At 42.3% G+C, this 27,620-nt stretch overlaps 1 protein-coding gene across 1 annotated transcript in view; it reads left to right on the top strand.

Moving 5' to 3' along the window:
- The window catches only part of LOC132820201 (transmembrane protein 182-like), a 42,743-nt gene extending 16,242 nt beyond the window's left edge, over positions 1-26,501 (top strand). The window contains exon 5 of the mRNA XM_060832181.1: positions 25,989-26,501. Within this exon, the coding sequence (XP_060688164.1) occupies positions 25,989-26,215 (227 nt within the window). The 3' untranslated portion in view covers positions 26,216-26,501. The remainder of the gene's footprint in view (positions 1-25,988) is intronic.
- Positions 26,502-27,620: the final 1,119 nt, after the last annotated feature.

Genomic DNA, 27,620 nt, shown 5'->3' with positions numbered 1-27,620 from the left:
TCAGGTGAATGTTTTCGAGGAGATTTCCAACCTTTAATGGTGATTCATTAAGGTAAATTCGACATCTCCGTCCATCTAGGATTCACACTCAAAGGTGAAGCCCTGGCTATAATGTTGCAATGATGTTTGCTGACCCTTCTTTCAAACAGTTTCCTTCTAGAAATATAGGAAAGCTGAAATTATGTTAGCACCAGGCAAGCACAAAATTTGTGTCAGATCCATTTGGGCAGGCAGCCTACTAAAGGAGGTCAAATACAAAGTGTCCTTTTGGGTGAGACATCAGAATGTTAACATGACCTTTCAACTTGTAATTCATTCTGTCTCCACTCCTTTTGGAAACAGGAAAGAATTTGAAGCGAATGTTGAAGGTCTGAAGAGATGCTTTCCTTGTTTTCTCAGCCTGTTTTCATCCAATATTCTCATCGACATGTGCATCAAACATATACATGATGCTTTTCCTTAGACTCTGTTCTATTGCTCTTTACGTATTTGCCAGATGACTCATCTGAGATTGGGTAAATTGGTTTATAAACTGGTTTCTAAATCTACGGATGTCATTCATCTACATTGTAATGTAGCATCTACAATTGTCTGGTTGCTGAACCTCATATGTGCCTGCTACACACCAATATGTTGAATAGTTACTTCAAATTTCTTACAACCAGTTTGCAATTTGATTTGTATGTGACTTTAATGCTATTATTTAATTTATGCATACCATAACGTTATTGTTAGCGAACCAATGAAACAGTGTTTGAAACAGAGTCTACATGCATTACTGGTTTGTTTGAACAAAACCTGTTTAATGCAATAATTCAGGATGATCAGAAAAGTTGCAGTGAGCCAAATAGGAAACAAATAAAAGTAAGGTATTGCTAATGTTGGGGATTTGAATTAAAAACTGAAAATACTTGAGAAACTCAGCAGGTCTGGCAGACAGAAACAGATTTAATGTTTCAAGTCCCTTTTGATTTTTCTGTGAAATGGGATTCGTGAAATCATTTGTTTGAAGTGAGACTCTAGGAGTTACACATGCAGTGGGCAAAACAATGCCTTAAGGAAACATTTTTCCAATAAGATGCTTCCAACAAGTATCACCAACTCCTGATGCCCAAAGACTGTCCATCACCTATAAGACACAAATCAGGAGTGTGACAAAATACTCTTCACTTGCTTGGATGAGTGTTACTCCAACAGCGCTCAAGAAGCTTGATGTACCAGGGTATGCATCATTGCCACCCATCCATAATTTCTAAAATTTATTCTCTCAGCCACTAACACATAGCGGCAAAGTGTACACCATCTACAAGATGCACTGCAGCAACTCACTAAGGGTCCTTTCTGAGCAGTTTCTAAAATCACAACCTCTGCCAGCTGGAAGCCAAAATGTAACAGATGTATAGGACACCACCATTTGTAGGTTCCCCTGCAAGGTCCACACAATCCCAACTCGGAAACTTCCTTCACTGTCGCTGTGTTCTGGACTTTTCCTAAGAGCACTGTGGTTGTCCCTAACTCCAAAAGCTGCAACAGTTCAAGAATGTAATTCCATCAGCACCTTCTCAATGGCAATTAGGAATGGGCAGAAACTCCTGGCCCAGCCAGTGACACTCATATCCTGTGAATGAATTAGCGATTTGAAAATTTCAATCAATTCTCCCCTCAACCATCGATCATTCTCCAAGCATAACGATCACAATTTATCCAAATAACAGTGAATTCCAGCACTGAAACCACTCAGAAGTCTTCACTTGATTCTCTTTAAAGTTTTCACATCCTTCTTAAAGTGTAGCACTCAGAACCAGAAACAATAATCCAGTTGAGGCCTAGCCAGTACAGGCCTTTCGGCCCTTGATGCTGCGCTGACCTGTGGAACCAATTTGAAGCCCATCTAGCCTACACTATTCCATTTTCATCTATATGTTTATCCAATGGCCATTTAAATGCCCTTAAAGTTGGCGAATCTATTACTGTTGCAGGCAGGGCGTTCCACGCTCTTACTGCTCTCTGAGTAAAGAAACTACTTTGGCATCTCTCCTATATCTACCACCCCTCAATTTAAAGGTAGGTCCTCTTCTGCTAGCCATCACCATCCAAGGAAAAAGGCTCTCGCTGTCCACCCGATCTAATCCTCTGATCACCTTACATGTCTCAGTTAAGTCACCTCTCAACCTCCCTCTCTCGAACGAAAACAGCCTCAAGTCCCTCAGCCTTTCCTCAAAAGATCTTCCCTCCATACCAGACAGCATCCTAGAAAATCTCCTCTGAACTCTTTCCAAAGCTGCCACACCCTTCTTATAATGTGGTAACCAGAGCTCTATGCAATACTCCAAGTGCACCCACACCAGAATTTTGTACAGCTGCAACATGACCTCATGGCTTCAACATTCAATTCCTCTACCAATAAAAACTAACATACCGTATGACTTCTTAACAACCCTATCCATCTAGGTGCCAACTTTCAAGGATCTACATTGATCTCTGCTCATCTACACTACCAAGAATCTTACCATTAGGCCAGTACTCTGCATTCCTATTGCTCCTTCCAAAGTGAATCACCTTACACTTTTTTGCATTAAACTCCATTTGTCACCTCCCAGCCCAGCTGGACAGCTTATGTATGTTCCTCTGTAACCTGGAACATCCTTCAGTATTATCCACAACTCCACCTACCTTAGTGTCATCTGCAAATTTACTAATCCATCTTATTACGCCCTCATCCAGGTCATGTATAAAAATGACAAACAGCAGTGGACCCAAGACAGATCCTTGCAGTACACCAATAATAACTGAACTCCCGGATGAACATTTCCCATCAACCACCACCCTCTGTCTTCTTTCAACTAGCCAGTTTCTGATCCAAAACTGTTAAATCGCTCTCAATCCTATGCCTCTGTATTTTGTGCAATAGCCTACCGTGGGAAATCATATCAAATGCCTTACTGAAATCCATATACACCACATCAACTGCTTTACCCTCATCTACCTGTTTGGTCACCTTCTCAAAGAACTCAGTATGGTTTGTGAGGCATGACCTACCCTTCACAAAACCATGTTGACTATCCCTAATAACTTATTCCTTTCTAGATGATTATAAATCCTATCTCTTATAACTTTTTCCAACACCTTTTACCAACAAACTAAAGTAAGGCTCACTGGTCTTGAATTACCAGGGTTGTCTCTACTCCCCTTCTTGAACAAGGGGGCAACATTTGCTATCCTCCAGTCTTCTGGCACTATTCCTGTAGACAATGCTGACATAGCGATCAAAGCCAAAGGCTCTGCAATCTCCTCCCTGGCTTCACAGGGAATCCTAGGATAAATCCCATCTGGCCCAGGAACATATATAATTTCACACTTTCCAGAATGGCTAACACCACATACTTATGAACCTCAATCATGCCTAGTCTAGTAGCCTGTATCTTAGTATTCTCCTTGACAACATTGTCTATTTCCAGTGTGAAGACTGACAAAAAAATATTCATTTAGCACTTCCCCTATCTCCTCGGACTCCACACACAACTTCCCACCACTGTCCTTGATTGGCCCTAACTTTACTCTAGTCATTCTTTTATTGCTGATATACCTATAGAAAGCTTTAGGGTTTTCCTTGATCCTATCTGCCAATGACTTCTCGTGTCCCCTCCAGGCACTTCATAGCTCTCTGTTTAGGTCTTTTCTGGCTAACTTGGAACTCTCAAATACCCTAACTGAACTTTCATATCTCATCCTAACATAAATCTCCTTCTTTCTCTTGACAAGAGATTCAACTTTTTTAGTAAATCACGGCTCCCTCGCTCAACCACTTCCTCCATGTCTGATAGGTTCATAGTTAGCAGGATACACAGTAGTTGTTCCTTGAATAAGCTCCACATTTCAATTGTGTCCATCACCTGCAGTTTCCTTCCCCATCCTATGCGTCCTAAATCTTGTCTAATTGCATCATAATTGCCTGTCCCCTACAATAACTCTTGCCCTGCGGTGCATACCTATCCCTATCTATTGCTAAAGTAAACACAACCAAATTGTGGTCACTATCACCAAAGTGATCACCAAATCTAACATCTGTCTGGCTTCATTACCCAGACAGGCCTCACCCCTTGTTGGCCTGTCTACATACTGTGTCAGGAAGTCCTCTTGCACACATTGGACAAAAGCTGGCCATCTAAAGTACTTGAACTACAGTATTTCCACTCAATGTTTGGAAAATTATAGTCCCCCAAAACAACTACCCTGTTACTCTTGCTTCTATTCAGAACCATCCTTTCCTTTGTATCTCTGCAACTCTTTGGATGCCTTTGGAAAACATCCAACAGGGTGCTTTCTCCTTTTATGTTTCTAACCTCAGCCCATTCATCTTCTGTAGATGAGTCCTTAAACTTCCTTTCTGCCATTGTAATACTGTCCTTGACTAACAATACCACACCTCCCCCTCTTTTACCATCTTTTCTGTTCTTACCGAAAAATCGAATTCCCAGAATCTGCAACAACCATTCCTGTTCCTGCTCTATCCTTGTCTCTGAAACAGCCACAACATCTCAGTCTCAGGTGCCAACCCATGTTGCCAGTTTTCCCACCTTATTCTGGATGCTCCTAGCATTGAATTGGACACACTTCAAACCACCTTTTGTCTTGCCAGTGAACTCTTGCAACCCTGAAACCTTAATTGTGACCTCACTACTCTCAACCTCCTGTACACTGGAACTACAATTTAGGTTCCCATCGCCCTGCTGAATTAATTTAAACCCTCCCGAAGTCCATTAAGAAACCTCTCCACCTGCCCCCCCCAGGATATTGGTACCCCTCTGGTTCAGGTGTAGACCATCCTGTTTGTAGAGATTCCACCTACCCCAGAAAGAGCCCCAATTATCCAGGTATCTAAAACCCTCCCTCCTGCACCATCCCTGTAGCCACGTGTTCAACTCTTCTCTCTTCCTATTTCTTGCCTCGCTAGCACGTGGTAAGGGTAACAAACCAGAGATAAGAACTCTATTTGTTCTAGCTCTAAGCATCCATCCCAACTCCGTGAATTTCTGCCTTAAATCCCTATCTCTCGTGCTACTTGTGTCATTGGTGCCCATGTGGACCACGACTTGGATTCTGAAAACACGATCTGAGACATCACAAACACTGGTGCCTGGGACGCAACACACCAACCATGAGTCTCTCTCATTCCCACAGAACCTCCTATCTGTGCCCCTACCTATGGAGTCCCCAATGACTAATGCTCTGCTCCTCTCCCCTCTCTCTTCTGAGCAACTGGGACAGACTCTGTGCCAGAAACCTGTAGAATCCGAGGAGCAGGAGAAAAGGCGCTTCGGGCAAAAACCAAAGGAATAATGAGGGGCTTTTACCTGAAATGTTGTTTTTCCTGTTCCTTGGTTGCTGCCTGACCTGCTATGCTTTTCCAGCACCACACTCACGATTCTAATTGCCAGCACACGCAGTGTTCGCTTTCGCCAGAAACCTGTACCCCAAGGCTTGCCCCTTGTAAGTTATCCCCCCAACAGTCTCCAAAACGGTATAATTGTTATTGAGGGGAACAGCCACAGGAGATCCCTCCACTGTTTGCCGGTTGCCTTTCAGTCCCACTTTAATCCATCTACTTTTTTCTTGTGCCTCCCTGTAACTCCTCTCAATAACTCCCTTCACCTCCCGAAAGATCCGAAATTCATCCAGCGCCAGCTCCCTAATGGAGTTGGATGCACTTCCCGCAGATGAAGTCAGCAGAGACACTATTGGTGACCCTTGCCTCCCCCATTCTGCAGGAGAAACATTCACCTGTCCTAACATCCATTCCCACATTCCAAGTTCCCAAAGAGACTATTGAAAAATTTAAAAACTAGTTAACTTACCAATCCGGTGTACAGAACTTTTTTTTGTTTGGAGGAATTTGCGTGGGTGGGAGACATTACCTAAGTAGTGCTTTGGGTAACGCAACCCCCCAAATATATTACTTCACTTACTCATCAGTCTCGTGTCCACTCCTGCTCAGCGTGCGCTCTGCGTATTCACAAGGTAAGTTTTTAAAGCATTGATTTATCTTTCTGGCAGCCCGCTGGTCCTCGGTCCCGCTCTTCCTGTTGCTAAACAGGAGGGCCCCGACACTCGTGGTAAGTTTTTAAAGCAGTCACTTGTCTTCCTAGCAGCCCCCAGTCCTCTCTGTGGCTCCTCCCACTGCTACTGCTGCTAGAACAATGGAGACCACTGAATACCTGAGGTAGATTTATATAATTTGAAATTTATCTTCCTGGCAAGCCCCCGGTTGTCGCTCCCACTCTTCCTGCTGCTAAACAAAAAAAAATGTTCCTTATAAGTTCTTGTTATATAAATGTTCCTCATTAGTTCTTGTTTTTGCATGCCTCTATGTGTAAGATCCAGGATCCTGATGCGCCTTTTTAAGGACTTTCTAAACCTACCGTGCAACCTTGATGACTTGTGTACATGCACACCCAGGGTTAGTGCCTCCTGGACACAGGTTGACAGGCAGGGAGCCCCTATAAAATTGTCCCCGGCATCTTTTGTAGCCAATTATGTAACACTTTAGGGCCTCTTCTTGTCCTCTAGCAGTTTTTCACATGGTGGACAAAGGAGTGTGACAAGTTGAACGCCTGTTGTTTCTCCAACTGCTCAGACTACACATGGGAGAAGGATGTATCTCCTTTGCGGCCCACTTTGCGGCCACCTTCCCTTCTTGGACTCTGGCCTAACTTGACCTGTGAACCAAAGCATCCAATCCTCTCACTCTCTCACCAAGGTCTCATAGATGTGGCGACGTGTGAAAGTCAAAGGGGGTCTGACTGCAGTGGGGTGGAGAAGTGCTACAGTCAGTCAGGGGTTGCCATCACAGTCAGCCCTAGTGACCAGTCAGATTACACAGGGAGTTGGCCTGTAGGTCAAGTGTAAGCAATCCAGGAACTGCAGGTACATTCATCAGGTGCTATCATCATATCAGACTGGAGGGGAGAAGGGAAAGTGGGGAGAGGAGAGGGGATGAGCCAGACAAAGGGAAGATCGAGTATGATGGAAGTGGATGCGGGAACAGTTTGTGAGCATGTATGTGTACAAGAGGTGGGGAGGTAGTTCTAGTGAATAAGAAAGGAAGATGTTATGAATGGTTTGCAGTTTGGAAGGATGAGCCTTTGCGTGCACATGATGTTGCACTAGTGAATGTTGTAGTCCATCAGCCTAAGTGAGATGCATGTAAGGCAGTAGAATTATACCAAGTGCTGGCCTTGAGGGTGAGGTAGCAGAGAGAAGGTGATGGCACTTACTTTCACAGAACAGAGAAAAGTATTTGCCTTCTTGTGGTGCTATTGGATGCCCCTTTTAATGCAGGACACCTTGTTGAGTGGTGTCTTGGAGTGCATCTTGGAGTGTACCTAGCTTGGGTTGATGGTATCTGGTTATCTTGAGCCCAGAATAGGACTCACAGATCACACAGAAGAATGTTGCATCAACTATTCCATTCAAATTTTTGGGCATTATGAAATAAATGATTATTCATACAACAGATGAAGTTGAGAATGCAGTTTTTCCAGTCACTCACAGCCTGAGCAGTTTCGTTAAAAATAAATTCAATAGAATAGCTTGGAATCATGGACAGTTAGTGGTAGGTTGGGAGATAAAGGTAGGCATAGGAATGGAGAAGGACATTTTTGATACCAGCCTAATTCATCTGGTTAATTTAATATAATTAGCATGATCGATATGCATATATATTAATCTGGTAATTTGTGGACACTTTACCCTTAACAACCTAATTATGTTATCACATCCCATAAGGTTACGTCTTCTGAGCATTGACTTAACATGCAATGTCTGTTTCCTGATTCAATCTGCATGTGTAAATTGTCTGATTAGCGAGTCAAATTAATAAGACACTCTTTCTGCAGGCTGAACATTACTGTTTTGATTTCTAAAGATACACAATAATTTTTGAGTTACTTGTGAAAATCTGAAATGTCTTGGATTACATTTCGTTAACCATTTCCCAAACCAGGTAAAATAAAAATAATGCAAGAGAGCTCAAGAATAATATGACATCAAAGGAATTCTTTATGTATCTATTGATACATCACGGACCCTCTTGGCACAGGGAGCAGTGGAAGAGTTGAATCAGGCTTAGTTGTAATTTGTGCATGTTAATTAAGTTTAGTTGCTAGGTATTTCCAACCTTAAAAAAAATCACTGATCTGTTAAATTGCACAAATCCCATTCTTAAAAAAGCAAATCTTCAGATAAAACCAGCAATAATTCGGTGTTTTGAAATTCGGAAAAAGAGTAAATTATGGTAAAATGTTCAAAGTTTGTGAGAAGATTTGTAGCTCAGGTGCTCGTTGTTGTGGTTCTGTTCGCCGATCTGGGAATTTGTGTTGCAGACGTTTCGTCCCCTGTCTAGGTGACATCCTCAGTGCTTGGGAGCGTCCTGTGAAGCGCTTCTGTGATGTTTCCTCCAGCATTTGTAGTGGTTTGTCTCTGCCGCTTCCGGTTGTCAGTTCCAGCTGTCCGCTGCAGTGGCCGGTATATTGAGTCCAGGTCGATGTGCTTATTGATTGAATCTGTGGATGAATGCCATGCCTCTAGGAATTCTCTGGCTGTTCTCTGTTTGGCTTGTCCTATAATAGTAGTGTTGTCCCAGTCGAACTCATGTTGCTTATCATCTGAGTGTATGGCTACTAAGGATAGCTGGTCGTGTCGTTTCGTGGCTAGTTGGTGTTCATGGATGCGGATCATTAGCTGTCTTCCTGTTTGTCCTATGTAGTGTTTTGTGCAGTCCTTGCATGGGATTTTGTACACTACATTGATTTTGCTCATGCTGGATTTCGGGTCCTTCGTCCTGGTGAGTTGTTGTCTGAGAGTGGCTGTTGGTTTGTGTGCTGTTATGAGTCCTAGTGGTCGCAGTAGTCTGGCTATTAGTTTGGAAATGCTCTTGATGTATGGTAGTGTGGCTAATCCTTTGGGTTGCGGCATGTCCTCGTTCCGTTGTCTTTCTCTGTTGATGAAATTGTGCGGTTATCTGTTTTTGGCAAATACATTGTATAAGTGTTCTTCTTCCTCTTTTTGCAGTTCTGGTGAGCTGCAGTGTGTTGTGGCCCTTTTGAATAGTGTCTTGATGCAACTTCTTTTGTATGTGTTGGGGTGGTAGCTTTCGTAGTTCAGGACTTGGTCTGTGTGTGATGCTTTCCTCTATACCTTTGTGGTGAATTCTCCGTTCGGTGTTCTCTGTACCATCACGTCTAGGTATGGGAGTTGGTTGTCCTTTTCTTCCTCTCTAGTAAATCAGATTCCTGTGAGTGTGGCGTTGATAATCCGGTGTGTGTTCTCTATTTCTATGTTTTTAATGATTACAAAGGTGTCATCCACATTCCTTTCTTGGTCAGAGTATTGCGTACAGAAGTTGGGAGGTCATGTTGCAGCTGTACAGGACATTGGTCAGGCCACTGTTGGAATATTGTGTGCAATTCTGGTCTCCTTCCTATCGGAAAGGTGTTGTGAAACTTGAAAGATTTCAGAAAAGACTTACAAGGATGTTGCCAGGGTTGGAGGATTTGAGCTATAAGGAGAGGCTGAACAGGCTGGAGTTGTTTTCCCTGGAGTGTTGGAGGCTGAGGGGTGACCTTATAGAGGTTTACAAAATTATGAGGAGTATGGATAGGGTAAATAGACAAAGTCTTTTCCCTGGGGTGGGGGAGTCCAAAACTAGAGAGCATAGGTTTAGGGTAAGAGTGGAAAGATATAAAAGAGACCTAAGGGGCAACTTTTTCACACAGAGATGGTACGTGTATGGAATGAGCTGCCAGAGGAAGTGGTGGATGCTGGTACAATTGCAATATTTAAAAGGCATTTGGATGGGTATATGAAAAGGAAGGGTTTGAGGGGATATGGGCCGGGTGCTGGCAGGTGTGACTAGGTTGGGTTGGGATATCTTGTCGGCATGGACGGGTTGGACCGAAAGGGTCTGCTTCCATGCTGTACATCTCTATGACTCAATGACAACAAAGACCCATCATCAACATATTCTCAGGAGCATGGAAGGATGAGCAATAAATACCAGCCTTGCCAAATACCCTTCCCCCAGGAATGAATAAAACTATGTAAATTGCGAGCACTACGCAAGTGCCAAATAAGGGCATCTTGTTGTTAACCCAGTAAAATATAAACAGGAATGCAAACTAGCAAAACTGATTGCAGAAGTAAGGAGATATACACAGCATCTCAAATATTAATTACGTTTTGCTAACACTTTTATTGCTGTCATGTGAAAAGACTCTCCAGTCAATGTTCATGTCTTGTTCAAAGCAAAGTACAGGACATCTCGTTGGGTGGTGCAAAAAGGCATCTGGGAGTGCACCTTGCTTAAGGTGACAGTATGTGCTTATCTTGAGCCCAGAATGGGACTCACAGATCACACAGGAATATGTCGCACCAACTAATCCATTGGTAGTTTCGGGCATTATGAAATAAATGACTAATCATACAACAGATGAAGTTCAGAATGCAGCTTTTCCAGTCACCCACAACCTGAGCAGTTCCATTCAAAAAAAACTTCAATAGCCTTGCTTGGAACCTTAGACAGTAGGTTGGGATATAAAGGGAGGCAGGGGTATGTGTTGGTTATTTTGCCTTTGCCCCAACTTGTTGCATAAAGAGCTATCTGTACCTTTTTCTCTGATAATAGAGACTTCATCCTCGTCCGAAAAGAGGTAGTAACTGGTATTGGTATTGCAAGAGCCTGTAGTCAATACAACTCTTGTAATCAAGAAGGAAGGCAGCTTGAAAACAGGAAAACCAAGGCCAGTTAACTTAGTGACTGTCATGAGAAGGTGTCAGAATTGATCATGATGGAAGCTGTAGCTGGGCACATCGAAACAGGAAGACTACTCCAGAAGAGTTGGCAGGGTGTTATGAGAAGGAAATCATGCGCAACCAATTATTTGAGTTCATTGAAGTTTGAGTGTATCAGTGAAAGTTTGGCAGTTGCAGTATAATATGTGGAAGTTGTTCACTTTGGCAGGAAGATTAAAAAGAAAACATTACTTAAATGGAAAGTCACCACACAAGTCTGCAGAGGGACCTGGGTGTTCTTGTGTCTGAGTCACAGGCAGGCAGTATTGAGGTACAACATGAAATTAAGAAGACTCATGCAACTTGATACCTGAGAAGAGGAATTTAACATGAAAGTAACAACATCATTCTTCAGTTATGCAGGGTATTTGTGAGACCACATTTTGAATACTGCATGCAGTTTTAGTTTCTTATTTAAGGAATGATGTAACTGTTGGAGGCAGTTCAGGAGGGTTTTACCAGATTGATTGGGTTGTCTTGGGAGGAGAGGTCAGGCAGACTGGGCTTGTTTCCACTGGTGTTTAGAAGAGTGGAGGATGATTTGATGACAAGTACAAAATCTTGAATGATCTAGACAAGGTGACCATGGAAAGGATGTTTCCCCTTGTGGTTGAGTCCAGAACTAGGGGATACTGTTTAAAAATTATGGTTGTCTTTTTAGGACATAGGAGATGAGGAGAATGTTTTATTCTCTTGGAAAGCTCTGTGACTTTGGATCACAGAAAATGATGGAAGTGGGATCATTTTTGAGACAGCCGTAGTTTGATTCTTTTTAAGCAGGGGATTCAAGGGTTATTGAGATAGATGGGAATGTGAATTTCAAAATGCGAACATATCAGCCACAATCTTATTAAATGATCTGAGGGGCTTACATCTTCTCCTAGTTCTATGTATTGAGCATGTACAAAATTAACTTTATCATGAAGATGTCAAATTACACTGGGATTGGGATCTGAGTGTGTAGGGTTCCAGGGATGTCCTCTCTTATCTCACCTGTACGTAGAGTTAGCATCTAATAAAGGTTTTTAGTGTTCACTAGCAACTATGTGAACATCATTCCATTAACACACTAGATCTGATCTTATCACATGGTGAGATGTCTCAGAGAGCCACTGATAGTGTCAGGGAAGCCTATAAAGAGGACCCAAAGGCAGTATGTCTCAGTGTATGGAGGACAATGCCATGCCAGTAATCAGATCACGGAAGAGGGGAAAATCTGGAAGAGAAGCCCAGCAGCAACAAGGAACTTTCAGGCTAACCCAGCCACCAGGCCAATCTGGTGCTATTAATGCCGACTACACCATGGGAGACATGGACTTCGACTCAGATGGGCAATGAATTCTGCCCTAGCAGAACAATCTGGAATGCACAGGTCCAGATAGGCCAAACAAGGGCAGACTCGCTCTCGAGGGAGCAGAACAGGAAGTGCTGTGCAGCAGCAACAGGGAGGCATTGGGTAAAAGTGCCCAGCCCCCCTTTTGAAAGCTCCTCACACTGAAGCCCACCACCAAGGAGGAGAAGGACCTGTCCAATCAGCCAAAACTCATGATAGCAGGGAAGGAGGTGATTTCTCAAAATGTAGATTGCTTACAAACATCACCATTAAAACAAAACGACAGCCACTTTAATATCAACTCTGTACAGCAATGTATTTTTCCTGAGGAATTCACAGACAACAGCAATCAATACTGAAGTGCTAACATTGAAGCCAATGGGCATCTCATGTACTTTAAGTTGATGCATGAGTTGGAGTCATTGTTCTGGTGCTGGTTCAAGTAACTGTGAAAAATTACCCTGCACCCATAATTTGTCAGATTTCCAGGCCCAGAAGTAATTGACCTTGGAGTCGAAAGTGAGTTTTTTGCAATGTTTAAAGCAGAAAGGAAAAGAAATTTTAGAAACACGGCATATTATCCAAAGCTAGCCAGTCAACTGGTAAGAAGGAATACCTGCATGGGTCTCAACCTCATCCATAAAATCAGGAATAAGAAAAGTAATTTAAATCACACTTTCCAAAACTCTTTCGAAGCCTGGGGAAACTAAAGACTGTTACCATATCATGTTGAAGACAAATGCAAACCCATCTGCTTGTTGATACCTCGGAGGTTCACACACTCATTTCCAAAATGGGTACAACAAGCTATTGAGGTGATGCTTCAGCAGGAGATTATTTCCGGTATGTTCCAATGGACCATGCAGATCTCTGCTATGGTGCAGTTTAAAAAATAACTAAATTGATCTGCCTGAGTTTATATAGAACCTGAAAAAGACATAATGTTCACTAAATCGGACTCAAAGAATGGCTTCTTGCAACGTCCCCTAGAAGAGGAGTTTGAAGTTGATAACTTGCTAATTACTCAATAAAAAAAAAGACACTCATTAGATGCCATATGCTAGACTACTGGGCTCTGACCCACTCTATTCATGAACAATGATACATTTGCAATTCTCAACAATCATATAGCAGATTGACATTGTTAATGTTTGTGTAGGCGAATTATTACATAACAAATTGGTGGCCAGGGCATGATGGGAAGCTATCTAATCATTGGCATACCTACCCATCAAAAGCAATTTAACACTTCTGAAACACTTACGAGTATGATTAAATGGTGGAACAATGGAAAGATTTGCTGTTCCAGTGAATGCTGCATAATATTTATGGCACAATGATCCCAATATAAACAATGGTAATGGACTTTTGTGATGCAGTGGTCGTATTCCTATCTCTGGGTCAGGAAACCTGGGTTCAAGTCCCACCTACTCCATATATGTATCATAACGCATTTGAAACGATTGATTAAAAATATCTAAACAGTGGTATGTAAACGAGTGGAACATAAAGTTAATAAAATTAGCCTTTATGGAACATGACGAAGTAGAAGAAGGCCATTCAACTCAGTAAATATATGCTCATTCTTTGAAAGGGGTATCCAATTATTTGGACCTCCTTGTTTTATTTCTCCCATAACTCTTGTATTAAGTTAAAAATAAATTTAACTACAGCCGCTGCTTTCTGACAGTTAATCTTAGACAGCGACAGATCTGGTGGCTGTAGAACCCTGCAATTGTTACCAGTGTCTTTGATTTCCTCTGTACTCAACAAACAAGAAAATCGGTAGTTGTATGGCAACACTTTAAAACACATAGCAAATTAATCTTGTTCATATGCTCCAAAAGGTGTTTTGAACAATCATAGTAATAGGCAAATATGTTAGTACTGATTAGGAGCTTATCAAGTAGCAACATTAGAATTTCGTTTGAAACTTTAATTAATTGTGATAGCATTCTTAGCACCAGCTGATCCTGATCATTACTTTGAGTGTTTATATGTGTGCATTCCTATACAGTATTGCAATCCTATCCAACAAAGCAGTTAGTGAGCCCATAATGTTTTCTGTAGCGGGCATCTACAAAAAAGGATCACAAGGAAGAGGTGAATGAACCTGCTGTGTTTGCAAATGATTACGGAGCAGATTTTCTTGTTGGATCGTTGGTGATACGGGAGTGGAATGGGTAGAGGAAGAAAATGAAGTCTCACGTTAACAAGATAGCTGGACAATCTATTCAGGATTTATTGCTCTACTGGGTTGTTTAACAGCATACTGCAGCATTTTAATTAAATGATGAGCAAATAGGATTCGTATAAAGTATAATCAGAATAGTAGTAGAGGATGACCATTCGATGCTACGATTCACAGCTTTATAACTGGGACTATGTTACAGAAGACATCTTGTGGTTAAGTCAATGGACATATTTACATGTTGAAGTCTTTCCTAATCTCAAGATCTTGAGGAAAGATTACTTTCACGACTGATCGAAGTGGTGAGGAAATCCATTGTTTTTTGACTCACCAATGTTTTAATGAACATTCAATTCGTAATGAATTGTCTATCAATTTTGCAACTACTAAGTATCCACTAACAATAGCAGAAATTGATGGAGAAACACACCAGTTCTAGCAGCATTTGTGATGAGAAAACAGCATTTGTGTTTGAAGTTCAGTGAGCCTTCTTCCGAATTTGTTCTAAACTTGATGAATTTCTGCAGCCATTTTGGGTTTTGTTTGTTTCAGATCTCCTGTACCTGCAGGTCTTTGCTTTATTTTACATTATTATGGGGCCAGCTGTTGGTAGCAGTCAATAGGTTGTATGTTTGGGTCATACTTTGGGAACCTCTGCTCGATGTCTAACCTGTTCACTTTCTGGAACACCGAGGGATACTTGCATTTGGGAAGGTGCTGACTTTGGGATAAGATGTTAAACTGAGGCCTTGTCTGTCCTCTCAGTTGGATGATAAAGATCTTGGGGCATTGTGCTATAGTGAAGCAGAAGAGATGTTTACTGTGTCTTGGTTAATATTTAACTCTCAGATAACATTACTGAAACAGATCATCTGGCCAGTTTCACACTGTTGCTTAAAGGACAATACTGTATGTCAGTTATTCTGGAAGACAGGTTTGCTACTGCAGCACAGCTATGTTTAAACTAAGTAGCAGGTGGGAGGGGACAAACTGGATGTTTAAGAAAGAAATTGAAGGGAAAGTTAGAACAAGGGAAGTCAAGAAAGACAACTTTATCAATGAGGCAGACAACTCAGAAAGGAATCATGCTGTAAGGTTGAGTGAAATAGGAGTTGATGGGAAGGGTGAGGGCAGTAACAACTTAAAAATACTATACATGAATGCACAAAGCATTGGAAATAAGATGGATGAGCTTGAGGCTCTATTGGAAATTGGCAGAAACGATATTGTGGGGATAACTGAGATGTGGCTTCAAGTGGACAGGGCCTGGGAAATGAATACTCAAGGCTACACGTGCTATCGTAAGGACAGACTGATGGGCAGAGGGGGTGGGGTGGCCATGTTGGTAAGGGATGATATTCAGTCCCTTGCACGGGGGGACCTAGAATCAGGGGATGTAGAATCAGTGTGGATAGAGCTGAGAAATACTAAGGGTAAAAAGACCCTCTTGGGAGTTATCTACAGGCCCCCAAACAGTAGTCTGGATGTCGGATGTAAGTTGAATCAGGAGCTGAAATGGGCCTGTCACAAAGATGTTACTACAGTTGTTATGGGGGATTTCAACATGCAGGTAGACTGGGAGAATCAGGATGGTATTGGACCTCAAGAAAGAGACTTTGCGGAGTGCCTCCGAGATGGATTCTGAGACAGCTGGTGCTGGAGCCTACCAGGGAAAAGTCAACTCTGGATCTGGTATTGTGCAACGAACCAGAATTGATCAGGAACCTCGAAGTGAAGGAGCCATTGGGAAGTAGTGACCATAATGCAATAAGCTTCAATCTGCAATTTGTGAGGGAGAGGGTACAATCGGAAGTGACAATATTTCTGTTGAATAAAGGGAACTATGGAGCTATGAGGGAGGAGCTGGCCAAAGTTCAATGGTGCAATACCTTAGCAGGGATGACAGTGGAGGAACAATGGTGGATATTTCTGTGTATAATGCAGAAGATGCAGGATCAGTTCATTCCACAAAGGAAGAAAGATCCTAGGAGGAGGCATGGGTGGCTGTGGCTGATGGAAGAAGTTAAGAAATGTATAAAGTTAAAAGAGAAAAAGTATAACACAGCAAAGATAAGTGGGAAAACAGAGGACTGGGAAGCTTTTAAAGAACAACAGACGATTACTAAGAAGGAAATACGCAGAGAAAAAATGAGGTACGAAGGTAAACTGGCCAAAAATATAAAGGAGGATAGTAAAAGGTTTTTTCGGTATGTGAAAGGCAAAAAAATGGTTAAGACTAAAATTGGGCCCTTGAAGACAGAAACAGGAGAATATATTACGGGGAACAAAGAAATGGCAGAAGAATTGAATTGGTACTTCAGATCTGTGTTCACTGGGGAAGACACAAGCAATCTCCCTGAGGTAACAGTGGCTGAAAGATCTGAACTTAAGCAAATTTATATTTGCCAGGATTTGGTGTTGGAGAGACTGTTAGGTCTGAAGGTTGATAAGTCCCTGGGGCCTGATGGTCTACATCCCAGGGTACTGAAGGAGGTGGCTCGAGAAATCGTGGATGCGTTGGTGATTATTTTCCAGAGTTCGATAGATTCGGGATCAGTTCCTGCAGATTGGAGGGTGGCTAATGTTATACCACTTTTTAAGAAAGGTGGGAGAGAGAAAACAGGAAATTATAGACCAGTTAGTCTGACCTCAATGGTGGGAGAGATGCTGGAGTCTATTATGAAGGATGAGATTACGACACATCTGGATAGTAGTAACAAGATAGGTCAGAGTCAGCATGGATTTATGAAGGGGAAATCGTGCTTGACTAATCTTCTGGAATTTTTTGAGGATGTAAACCTGAAGATGGACGAGGGAGATCCAGTAGATGTAGTGTACCTGGACTTTCAGAAAGCTTTTGATAAAGTCCCACATAGGAGGTTAGTGAGCAAAATTAGGGCGCATGGTATTGGGGGCAAAGTACTAACTTGGATTGAAAGTTGGTTGGCTGATAGGAAACAAAGGGTAGTGTTAAACGACTCCATTTCGGAATGGCAGGCAGTGACCAGTGGGGTACCGCAGGGATCAGTGCTGGGACTGCAGCTTTTTACAATATATGTTAATGATATAGAAGATGGTATCAGTAATAACATGAGCAAATTTGCTGATGATACTAATCTGGGTGGCGGGGTGAAATGTGAGGAGGATGTTAGGAGATTACAGGATGACCTGGACAGGTTAGGTGTGTGGTCAGATGCATGGCGGATGCAGTTTAATGTGGATAAATGTATGGTTATCCACTTTGATGGCAAGAACAGGATGGCAGATACTACCTAAATGGAATCAATTTAGGTAAAGGGGCAGTACAGAGAGATCTGGGTGTTCTTGTACACCAGTCAATGAAGGTAAGCATGCAGGTACAGCAGGTAGTGAAGAAGGCTAATCACATGCTGGCCTTCATAACAAGAGGGATTGAGTATAGAAGCAAAGAGATTCTTCTGCAGCTGTACAAGGCCATGGTGCGACCACACCTGAGTGCAGTTCTGGTCTCCAAATTTGAGGAAAGACATTCTGGCTATTGGGGGACTGCAGCTTAGGTTCATGAGGTCAATTCCTGGAATGGCAGGACTACCTTACGCTGAAAGACTGGAGCGACTGGGCTTGTATACCCTTGAGTTTACAAGACTGAGAAGGGATCTGATTGAGACATATAAGATTATTAAAGGATTGAACACTCTGGAGGCAGGAAACATGTTTCCGCTGATGGGTGAGTGCCGAACCAGAGGATACAGCTTAAAAATACAGGGTAGATGATTTAGGACAGAAGATGAGGAGAAACTTCTTCACCCAGAGAGTGGTGGCTGTGTAGAATGCTCTGTCTCAGAGGGCAGTGGAGGCCCAGTCTGTGGATTCATTTAAGAAAGAGTTGGATGGAGCTCTCAAGGATAATGGAATCAAGGGTTATGGAGATAAGGCAGGAACAGGATACTAATTAAGGGATGATCAGCCATGATCATATTGAATGGTGGTGCAGGCTCGAGGGGCAGAATGACCTACTCCTGCACCTATTGTCTATTGTCTACCCGAATTCATGTTCAGGACAATAAAAATTATAATAGTTAATTCTACCTTGTAACAGTGATTACTGTTAAGTACATCATTGGTTCTAAGGTACTTTGGAGCTTCTAAATCTCTTGAAAAATGCTATGACCCTCCCTAAAGAACATTCGAGACCATTCTTGACAATTGATGATGGTTCCATGGTCATCAATTGTTTGATTCTTAATTCCAAATTTTCATTAAATTCTGGTCTACTTTGGCAAGGTTTGAACCTAGGTCCCCGGAACACTACCTGGGTCTTTGGATTAATAGTTGAGAGTGTGGAGCAGGTAAATTGATGTTTTGGGCTGGAATTCCTGATGAAGGGCTCCGGCCTGAAACGTCGATTCTCCTGCTCCTCGGATGCTGCCTGACCTGCTGTGCTTTTCCAGCAACACACTCTCAACTCTGATCTCCAGCATTTGCAGGCCTCACTGTCCTCTCTAGACTAATATTCTGGTGATAATGCCTCAAGGCTATTGCCTCCCTGAATATATATAAAATAAACTTTCTTTGTTATGTAGAGTCATAGAGCATGGAAACAGACGCTTCGGTGCAACCAGTCCATGTTGAACATAATCCCAAGCTAAACAAGTCTCACCTGCATGCTCCTGGCCTATATCCCTCTAAACCTTTCCTTTTCTTGAAATCCCCCATCAGAGGGAAAAGGCACCTCCCATCTCTAAACCTCATGATTGTACAAGCATCTATAATATTACCACTCAACCTTCTATGATCCAGAAAAGAATGTTCCAGCCTTATCTTTATAACTAAAAACTTTCATACCCAGCATTATCCTGATAAATCTCTTCTGAACCTTGTCTGGCTCAATAATAACAACCCCAACTGGAGATAGTACTCCAGAAGAGGCCCCACCTATGTCCTGTACGACCGCAACATAACATCCCAACTCCGATACTCAAAGGTTTGAGCAATGAAGGCAGGCATGCTGAATGCCCTTTTAACTATTCTGTCTATACGTGTCGCAAACTTCAAAGAATAATGTATCCTGAGCCCCTGGGTCCCTCTGTTCGACAACACTACCCAAGGGTCTACCATTAATTGTGTAAGTCCTGCCCCTGTTTGTTGTACCACAATGCAATACCTCACATTTATCAAAGTTAATACTCATACTGTCAACTGATGTTCCCTCTGGATTTAAAGATAAACTCCCTTTTGCTCATTTTTACTGTGAAGAAATCAAAACTACTGTTCGTAAGTTTCAAAACTGTACAAGCATGATGAAGGGCTTTTGCCTGAAACATCGATTTCGCTGCACTTTGGATGCTGCCTGAACTGCTGTGCTCTTCCAGCACCACTAATCCAGAATTTAATTAAAATTGTCCATGCTGCTGAAAAGTTAAAGCATGGCTTAAGTTCAATTTACTTTTTATTTGAAGCCTAACTTCAAGAATGGGGATGAATAAGCTGATGTAGTAACAGAGAACAATGAGTGCACGGCTCTGTGGCCTGAAGAGGACTCCTATACCTGAACACTAATCTTGGTTTCCACATCTCTGTGTCCATTCCCCTCTCCCATCCTCTTTGGTGAGCGAATTGCCTTGTGTTTAAAAGCAACAATAAAATTGATGATAGCTGCTACAAGTCCTTTATTTTAACATTGAGCATCTTCATCATTAACTAGTATAAATGAATGGACTTGTTGAAGTCTTCATTCATTCAAATTAAATGTTTCCAAGCTGGTCATACAGCTGTCCCCGAAGCAGAGCTGCACACCTCTTATCATTATCACCATCTAAAGGGTCACTGATGCTCAGGCGTGCCTCCAGCTCAGAGTCAGCTGCTGTCCAGCTCATGTGATCATTGTGCGTGCTACTCGAATTCAGATCATAGAATGGCAATTGCTATCAAGTTACCAAATTGACACACAGGCCAGGAATTTTCCATTGGATTTATTTGGCAGCTGGCTGTTAACCAGACTATAAACTTGTTAAACCTGCTGTGAAATGCAGTGTGGATTTGTCCCTCCTTTAGGGAAAGGAGCATCATCAGGCTCAATATAGCCATTGGCGGGGTGAATAACTTATGTAACCAGAGCGATGTTGATCTACATCCTACATCATCATAGCGTTCCACTGTTAATATTGAGTGCCTCCATTAGTGTAGGGGAGAAAGAAACATCAGGTAGCTGAACAAGAGATGGTCTCATTCAATAGAATTTCCCTCGGCTCAGAATGATCTAGGCCCTGAGAAAGTTGGGGAAATTGTGTGAGATGGCCAGCAAGGGGATTCTTAATCTCTCGTGAGCGCAAAGAACCATTTCCCAAAGTGGTGTTGAACAGTGAGGTGAAATCCTAATAGTGAGTGGTGAGGTGCCAATTTACATGCATTAGCATACATCTAGGTCTCACTATTACCCATTAACATCTCATTAATAAATCAGTTCCCAATCCCCTAACAGCTGGATAGAAACCAGACAATTTCTGTCATGAGAGTCAGGGCAGTTCCCTGGTGATTCCAGCTCATCACTTCACCGTCCACATCTTCAACTTGGACATATGGCACCAACATCTGAGGCCATTCTCCATGGGCAGCCACCTCCTGCAATCCCCGATCCACTGACCTTGGTATCTCACCTGCCTCACAGTATCATCATGGCTGATCTCCGTTCCACAATCCAGCTTACTGATTGGACCAAGTTGCATCTCAGGGCTGCCTGCTTGCCATTACAGAGCTCAGTCACTTAATGCCTTTTTCAATGCTCACTGCATGCCTACCTGTTGGCATCTCTCCTCTCAGCCACATCTTAATGGTTACAGTACTTCTGCCTTCCAATGCTACTTTAAGCAGTCACGCAGTCATGAAGCTTGTCATGGTTGTTAGTGGTCATCAGTCAAGGGGGTAGGCATATTGCTGTATGGCACCATGCTATGTCAGGCTCGCAGAAAATCATGTGCCAAACACACTGCTTGTGCAACATCCCCAAATGACTGTCCATCTCAAAGTCTAAAGGGTGTAATCCTCAGTCAAGTCAAGAGCATCATCCAAGTATAGTCCAGGGGCTTGAACATAGTCAGTCATCCACTTGGGATGTGCACATTTAGGAGCCCATTTCATGACAGTAAAGGGAATGGAAAATGGTCAGTCCTGATGTGGGAGTGGAGGGTGGGGTGGTCAGCAGATTGGGGCTGTTATCTGGGAAACTACTATGTTTGGGAACTCAATGTTGGGGATTAGAGGCAGAAACCCGGGAGACAGATGGCAGAGAGAGATGGTGAAGGGGCAATCTTCAATATGCAATGGGGGTGCATGCTAGTGCATGAGAGGGCATGAAATACTGCAGGATGTGGAGTTATCAGTTGTTACCACCATCAAGGTCTCGATGACGCAGGATGGTGAATGTGACCACATTGTAGAGGCAGGACTCAGGAAGAAAAGATAAAAGGCTTGGACTTAATTCCAGGCAATGTTTGGCAGCATGTAGAGGGTCAATAGTGATGGGCTATCCAAGGACTGCCAGGAGGAAAGGGACATGGTGAGTCGGGGCACTCATGCTTACCAGGCTGAGCCTGAGACTCAGTGCCAAGTGCAGCTTGTGTTGCCTGCCATATTGAATCGACTCCTGAATAAGAACTATGAATGGAAAATGGCTGCCACAGCACCTGGAGTGGGTGGAGCCTGTGTTTCTTGCTGTCCCGACATGTGGGCTCCACTCATAAGTGACATAAAGTCCTTCAAGGAACAATTGCAGCAATCAAGCATTTGCACAGTATAAGGCTGAAGATATCTGCAATTATCGCATTGTGCGTGTGAAATGCATGCAGTGTCCCACTGTGTGGGATAGAGATGCTAGCCACAAGTAATCTCAGCCATGTCATTGGTCATTACTGATTGAACACAATCATCTCCGTGATATTTCACTCAAACACAAAGACAATCTAAGATCTCACAGACCGCACAAGGACACGGAACTGATTCCCACTCACGTTGAACTGCAAGTGGACTCCTTTATGTGCATTTATGCCCTTCATGGGTGCACAGGCTCTCAGTATTCATGCATCTCTTAAATTCTCCTACTTTGTGACATACCTGGTGCTGCATCCATTGGAATAAGGGCCAATATCAGACCATCAAGTCGAGACATTCCGTGGCCCTCTTTGTCAGTCTCACTGCATAGTGGAATACACTAAACTGTCACTTGTGAATGATGTGAAAGGTGACTACTCACACCGATGATGACTCGTTCTGTTTCTTCTGTTCCTGATAAAAGTTCAGGATATACCTGACAAATGTTTACAGCTACAGCAGACACCATCGCCGCAGTTACAGTGATGTGATGAAAGTGCTGTGACACAGAGGAGGAACCGGATGCACCAACAATCCCAGGGGCAGCAGCAACCTCTCGCAGCTGTCAGGTCGCAGCCAAGGATGCCCTCAGAAGGCACAGAAGGTACCGGAAGGCCAAAAGCTTTTGGTCTTAAAGACATTTCCTCCAGTTGATTGAGGTACAGTGTCAGCACAGACTGAAGAATGCACTGGGAAACCGTCACAGAACCATGCCACATGTTGGAGAGGTATCTACAACGTGTTGAAGTGGGTGGCCTTCCTATCCTACTGCCTGTCAGGATAACAGCCGCAATGAACTTTTATGAAACTGATTCATTCAAAACAGCCTGTGAGTGACCTCTCAAGCTTTGGCCCACAAGTGCCGAAAAGCTGCTAACAGCAATGTGCGCCAGATCCCATGACTTCATTTCTTTACCCTGTGATGAAGTCAGTGCTGCAGCCCAGACAACAGGCTTTGCCAATACTGTAGACTTCCTCCAAATGCAGGGCATAATAGAAACACCACATTGAGAAGGCCACACCATAACGCAACCGAGATCATCAATAGAAAAGGCTTCTATTCCAGCGAGGTACAAGTCAACTGTGGTCATCAGTATCACATCTTAGAGGAGTGTGCCCAGTACCCTGGGAGTTGCCAGGATGCCCAGATCCTTGAGAGCTCTCAGGTTCATGCTACATGGAAGATGTCAGTACCTTAGCAAGGCTTGTTACTAGGATACAATGTTTACCCTCAGCCACCACGGCTGATGGCTCCATTGCATTCACTTCTGATCAAGGCTTGGCATAGTTACTTTGCAGCTCATTCTTCCTCCAGGGTCAAATGGAGCCAACAGTAAGTGTCTGGGATGGACCTGGAAGGGCAGGATAGTATGGGCTGAATGTGCTGCATTATTCTAGCAGGAACTGCTCTGCACAACAGGAGCAGACAGAGAGTGGATGTGATGGAAGCTAAAGACCTGGTGGAATGGGAAAAATCTCCCCCCGATGAACTTTAGGCTGTTGAGCAGGAGAAATACCAACTTTTATGTGATAGAACAATGCAGTGTCTGGTGCAATAAACCAGACAAGATTACCTGATACATGGCTTCAGTAAATGGTGCTTGAAAGGCAAGCAACCTTTCCTGTCATGTGAGACAAAGTCTGATCGAGTCCATTTGTTTATTTGTTGATTTTTATAGTTGCTGAATGAAAGTTGGCGCCTTCAAGTGTTTGAAGAGTTTCCAGTATTGTATTGACCCCATGTTAAACTATGAATAAGATGTTGGGTATTAATGATGGTAGCTCTGCCATTTGTTAGATGTGATGTGGGATTAGGATTAGAGTTAGATTTACAGTTAATTGTAAGATGTGATGTGGTTAAGGACAGCTAGGCTATGTGGCTTAGTGCTTAATTTGCAAAACTGTAGAATTATGCTGTTCTATGTTCTATGAAGTGTCAGTCCTGGCACCATGTGTCCTGTGGAGTGTTAGCTTGTGGTTGCTGTCTGACTACAAGCACAGTGATGGACAATTCCACACTACCAATGCTTAACCTGGTGAATGGCTAAGGTTCAAAGATGTCACTGGAGACCCGGGGATATCCTGGCAATGATGTGAACTAGCACCGACAGTGAGTGGGAGAGTGGGACAAATGCAGCACCATCAGTGCATTGTACATCGTTAATGAGGTGAGAATGAGGTGATAGTAAGAGAAAACTCAGCAGACCTTCTAGAGAATGCCCTCCATGAAACATGAATAAGTGACACTTAGCTGATTTCTGATATAATTCAGCCTTTAGCTATAATGACTTTGGTCTGTTCCTAAGAATGGGGTGAATTTCTTAACTGGAAGAGAGTGCTTTGGTCAAACTGGACTCCAAAATTGAAATTTATAAGAGAAGTCAGACCAGTATGTGTCATTTGCAAGTTTCACTGTTTGCTTTTTATCGTTCTGAAAGGTTTAAGTTAGTTCTGATCACAGATTGACATTTTAAAAATCTTAACTCAATTGGAACCCACCCCATTTTGCATTGAGTAGTTACAGGATAAGGACTGGGCAGCCAAGTATTGTCATGAGTTGGCTTGGCACTTGGAATATTTGATGTTGGAAGCCTCTGAGTTCATGTGCTTTGCAATTTTAAAACCGAACTTGTGGCCTCCCCAGGCTTCGGTAGACCTGAAAGCTGAAGAGAATTGAGAAGTCTATGGGAAGGAGATTTACACCATCAGGGGGAAAAGTAGGCATTCATTGCAACCTTGCTCAATTCTGTCATCAAACAGCACCCCGATACAGAGATGACTACAGTTGAAAAGAAGGATTGAAAAACTGTTATCCTTCACCAAACATCTCCCAGGAATGGCCTATCCAGGTTGGCCACCATAACTCCTCAGGTGCTGAAGCAGTCCTTGCCTGCTTGCAGTAAAACCTGGACAACATTCAGGTTTGGCTGATAAGTGGCTAATGCCAAGGCAAATACAGTGTAAGCAAGGAGGAATCTAATCACGTTCACTCGACATTCAATGGTTTTACTGTCACTGAATCCCTCACTGCCAACATTCTTGAGGTTAACATTGACTTTAAACTGAACTGTTATAGTCAATAAAAAAAAGACAACTGTTTATATGTGGCAGGGAATGCTAGGGAGTAACTCGCCCTCTGACTTACCAAAACCTTTCCATCGGAACCTAAGGGCGAGTCAAGAGTGTGAAGGAATACTATCATGCTGGAGAGTGCAACTCCAACAACACTAAAGAAGCTTGACGCCATCCAGGACAAAGTAGTCCATTGGATTTACGTCTCTTCCATCACTTTAAGAACTCACAGCCTCACTCCCAGTGTACCTGGGAGCAATGTGTACAATCTACGAGGTACACTGTGGTGACTCACCACTACACAGACTGTAGCAGTTCAAGAAGGCAGCTCATCATTACCTTCCCAGAGCAATTAGGATTGTCAATGAATAGTTACACTCCATAATGAATAAACAAAACTGATCCAAATGTAAGGTTATTACATACTTAAAAATGTCTCTGATCACACCTGACAGCTATACTCAGATCAGCTTTCTATTTGGTTATTGGAGTACAATAAATGTTTTTGTTAAAATTTGTACTGTTTATATTCTCCCATGTAAAATTCTTCAGTTTTTACTGGGAGTGCAATCTTTTACCATTGAATTATGTTGTAGATTAGCTGGTTGGGTTCAGATCAGATGGATATTTTGCCTTTTGTCAAAACAGTGTTGTTAAAATGTGAACTGCCCCACCTCAATTGAGTTTCTTTCTTTGCAGGAATTTTATTTTCCATCCTGATATTTCTGTTTGTGATATGGAAGGAACTTGTTGTGGATTTGGAAAGATACATACTGCTGGAGAGAAGGAACAGCTGCATGGATATCCTAGTCCATGTGCAATACGGATGGTCCTTCATGTTTGCAGCTGCGGGGATTCCTTTGGCCCTACTTGCTGGTCTGCTATTCTACCTAACTGGCCACACCATTGAAGCCCATAACAAATAAGAGATGGACACTGGTGACTGGAGCTGCTAGCTCTTCTGTGGTGCTCGACTATGTTCAGTGAGAAAATCAAAGCTAGTCTTCAATGTTCCAACAGATTTGAAATTATTATAATGTCTATCTTGTTTTGAGATTCATAGAGAGGTGAATTTTCAGAAAATATTTTGTTGTGGTTTGATGACACTTTAGAATATCGGAATTTGTTTTGATGGCACTGAGTGTGCTGAGGAGCAGCTTCTGGCCTAGACTGCAATTAATCATTTTAGCAAATAAACACTTCACACATTCATCTGGCATATCTTGGTCCATTGTTTTAAGTTGGGCATTAACCCCATGAAGTAACCTGATAGAGAAATATCATTCAATCTAATCCATTGTTCACCCAGTACAACTATCAAAAAGAATTCCTCAGCTTTGATCTGATAGGACAATGTTTTTGTATTAGATTTTATAAAACCAAATGAAAACTGAAATTATGGTTTCAATAATGCTTTTATTCCATGACACTCGACTGAAAATACACACTATTTGGATATATCAGGTACCACATTTGAATACATTAGATAGCTTAATGCTTTTCTCATAATTTTACATTCACTGCATCAAATACACTCTCAATGTTTTCTATCACTGTTATTCAGTGATTGGTTGATGTGGAATAAAAGCTTCACAGTAAATGGCAGCTGACTTTGATGTGTTTCTGACCAGCTCTTTATCCACATACTCTATAGCTGAATGCGAAAATGCATCTATGTATTTAGATCAATGACTGTTGGTGTATTATAATGTGAAAAATTTAATAATTGTGCTTCAAAAGCAGATAATTACTTAATAACAGCTCTTAGAGTGCAAGAAGCTAGCTGGTATGATGCTATTGGTATGTTTAAATTTGCTGTTCAACTTTCAAACTCTTTCCACCATTATATCAGTGTTGTAATAGTATGCTAACAAAGATTATCTTTACTGCACCAATGTTTACTGATTGTTCATGTGTAAGAAATATCGCATTGCTGCAAAAACACTCATTTTGTATCACTTTGGGAGCAACACAAATAATCTTCTACTGCTTTGAAAATGCAAACCTATCATTTTGAGAGCAGAAACAAAGCATCATTCATAAGAAGATTTTAAAGGGAAGGAACTCTGCACTACAACACAAGTAAAATTTCAAAGAGAGAAGAATTAATCCAATTGCAAGACATCCAGTTGAGCAAGATTGAAGGCTATGCTAGAAGTTGCATCCTTGGCATTTATTAACACACAAAAGAAGTAGGTTGGATGAAGGTATCAGTGAAACATTTAACATGATGTTTAATTTCTCTTTCCTCCTACTTTAAGGCTCAGGTGAACTCTCTCATTTTATACGAATGCTGCTTGGATGGAGCCTTTTGAGTTTGTAATAGTATTA

The sequence above is a fragment of the Hemiscyllium ocellatum genome, chromosome 11, assembly GCF_020745735.1.
Source record: "Hemiscyllium ocellatum isolate sHemOce1 chromosome 11, sHemOce1.pat.X.cur, whole genome shotgun sequence".
Classification (NCBI taxonomy): Eukaryota; Metazoa; Chordata; class Chondrichthyes; order Orectolobiformes; family Hemiscylliidae; genus Hemiscyllium; species Hemiscyllium ocellatum.
Note: the sequence above shows the minus strand (reverse complement) of the source record. Positions and strands in the feature narration are given on the sequence as shown.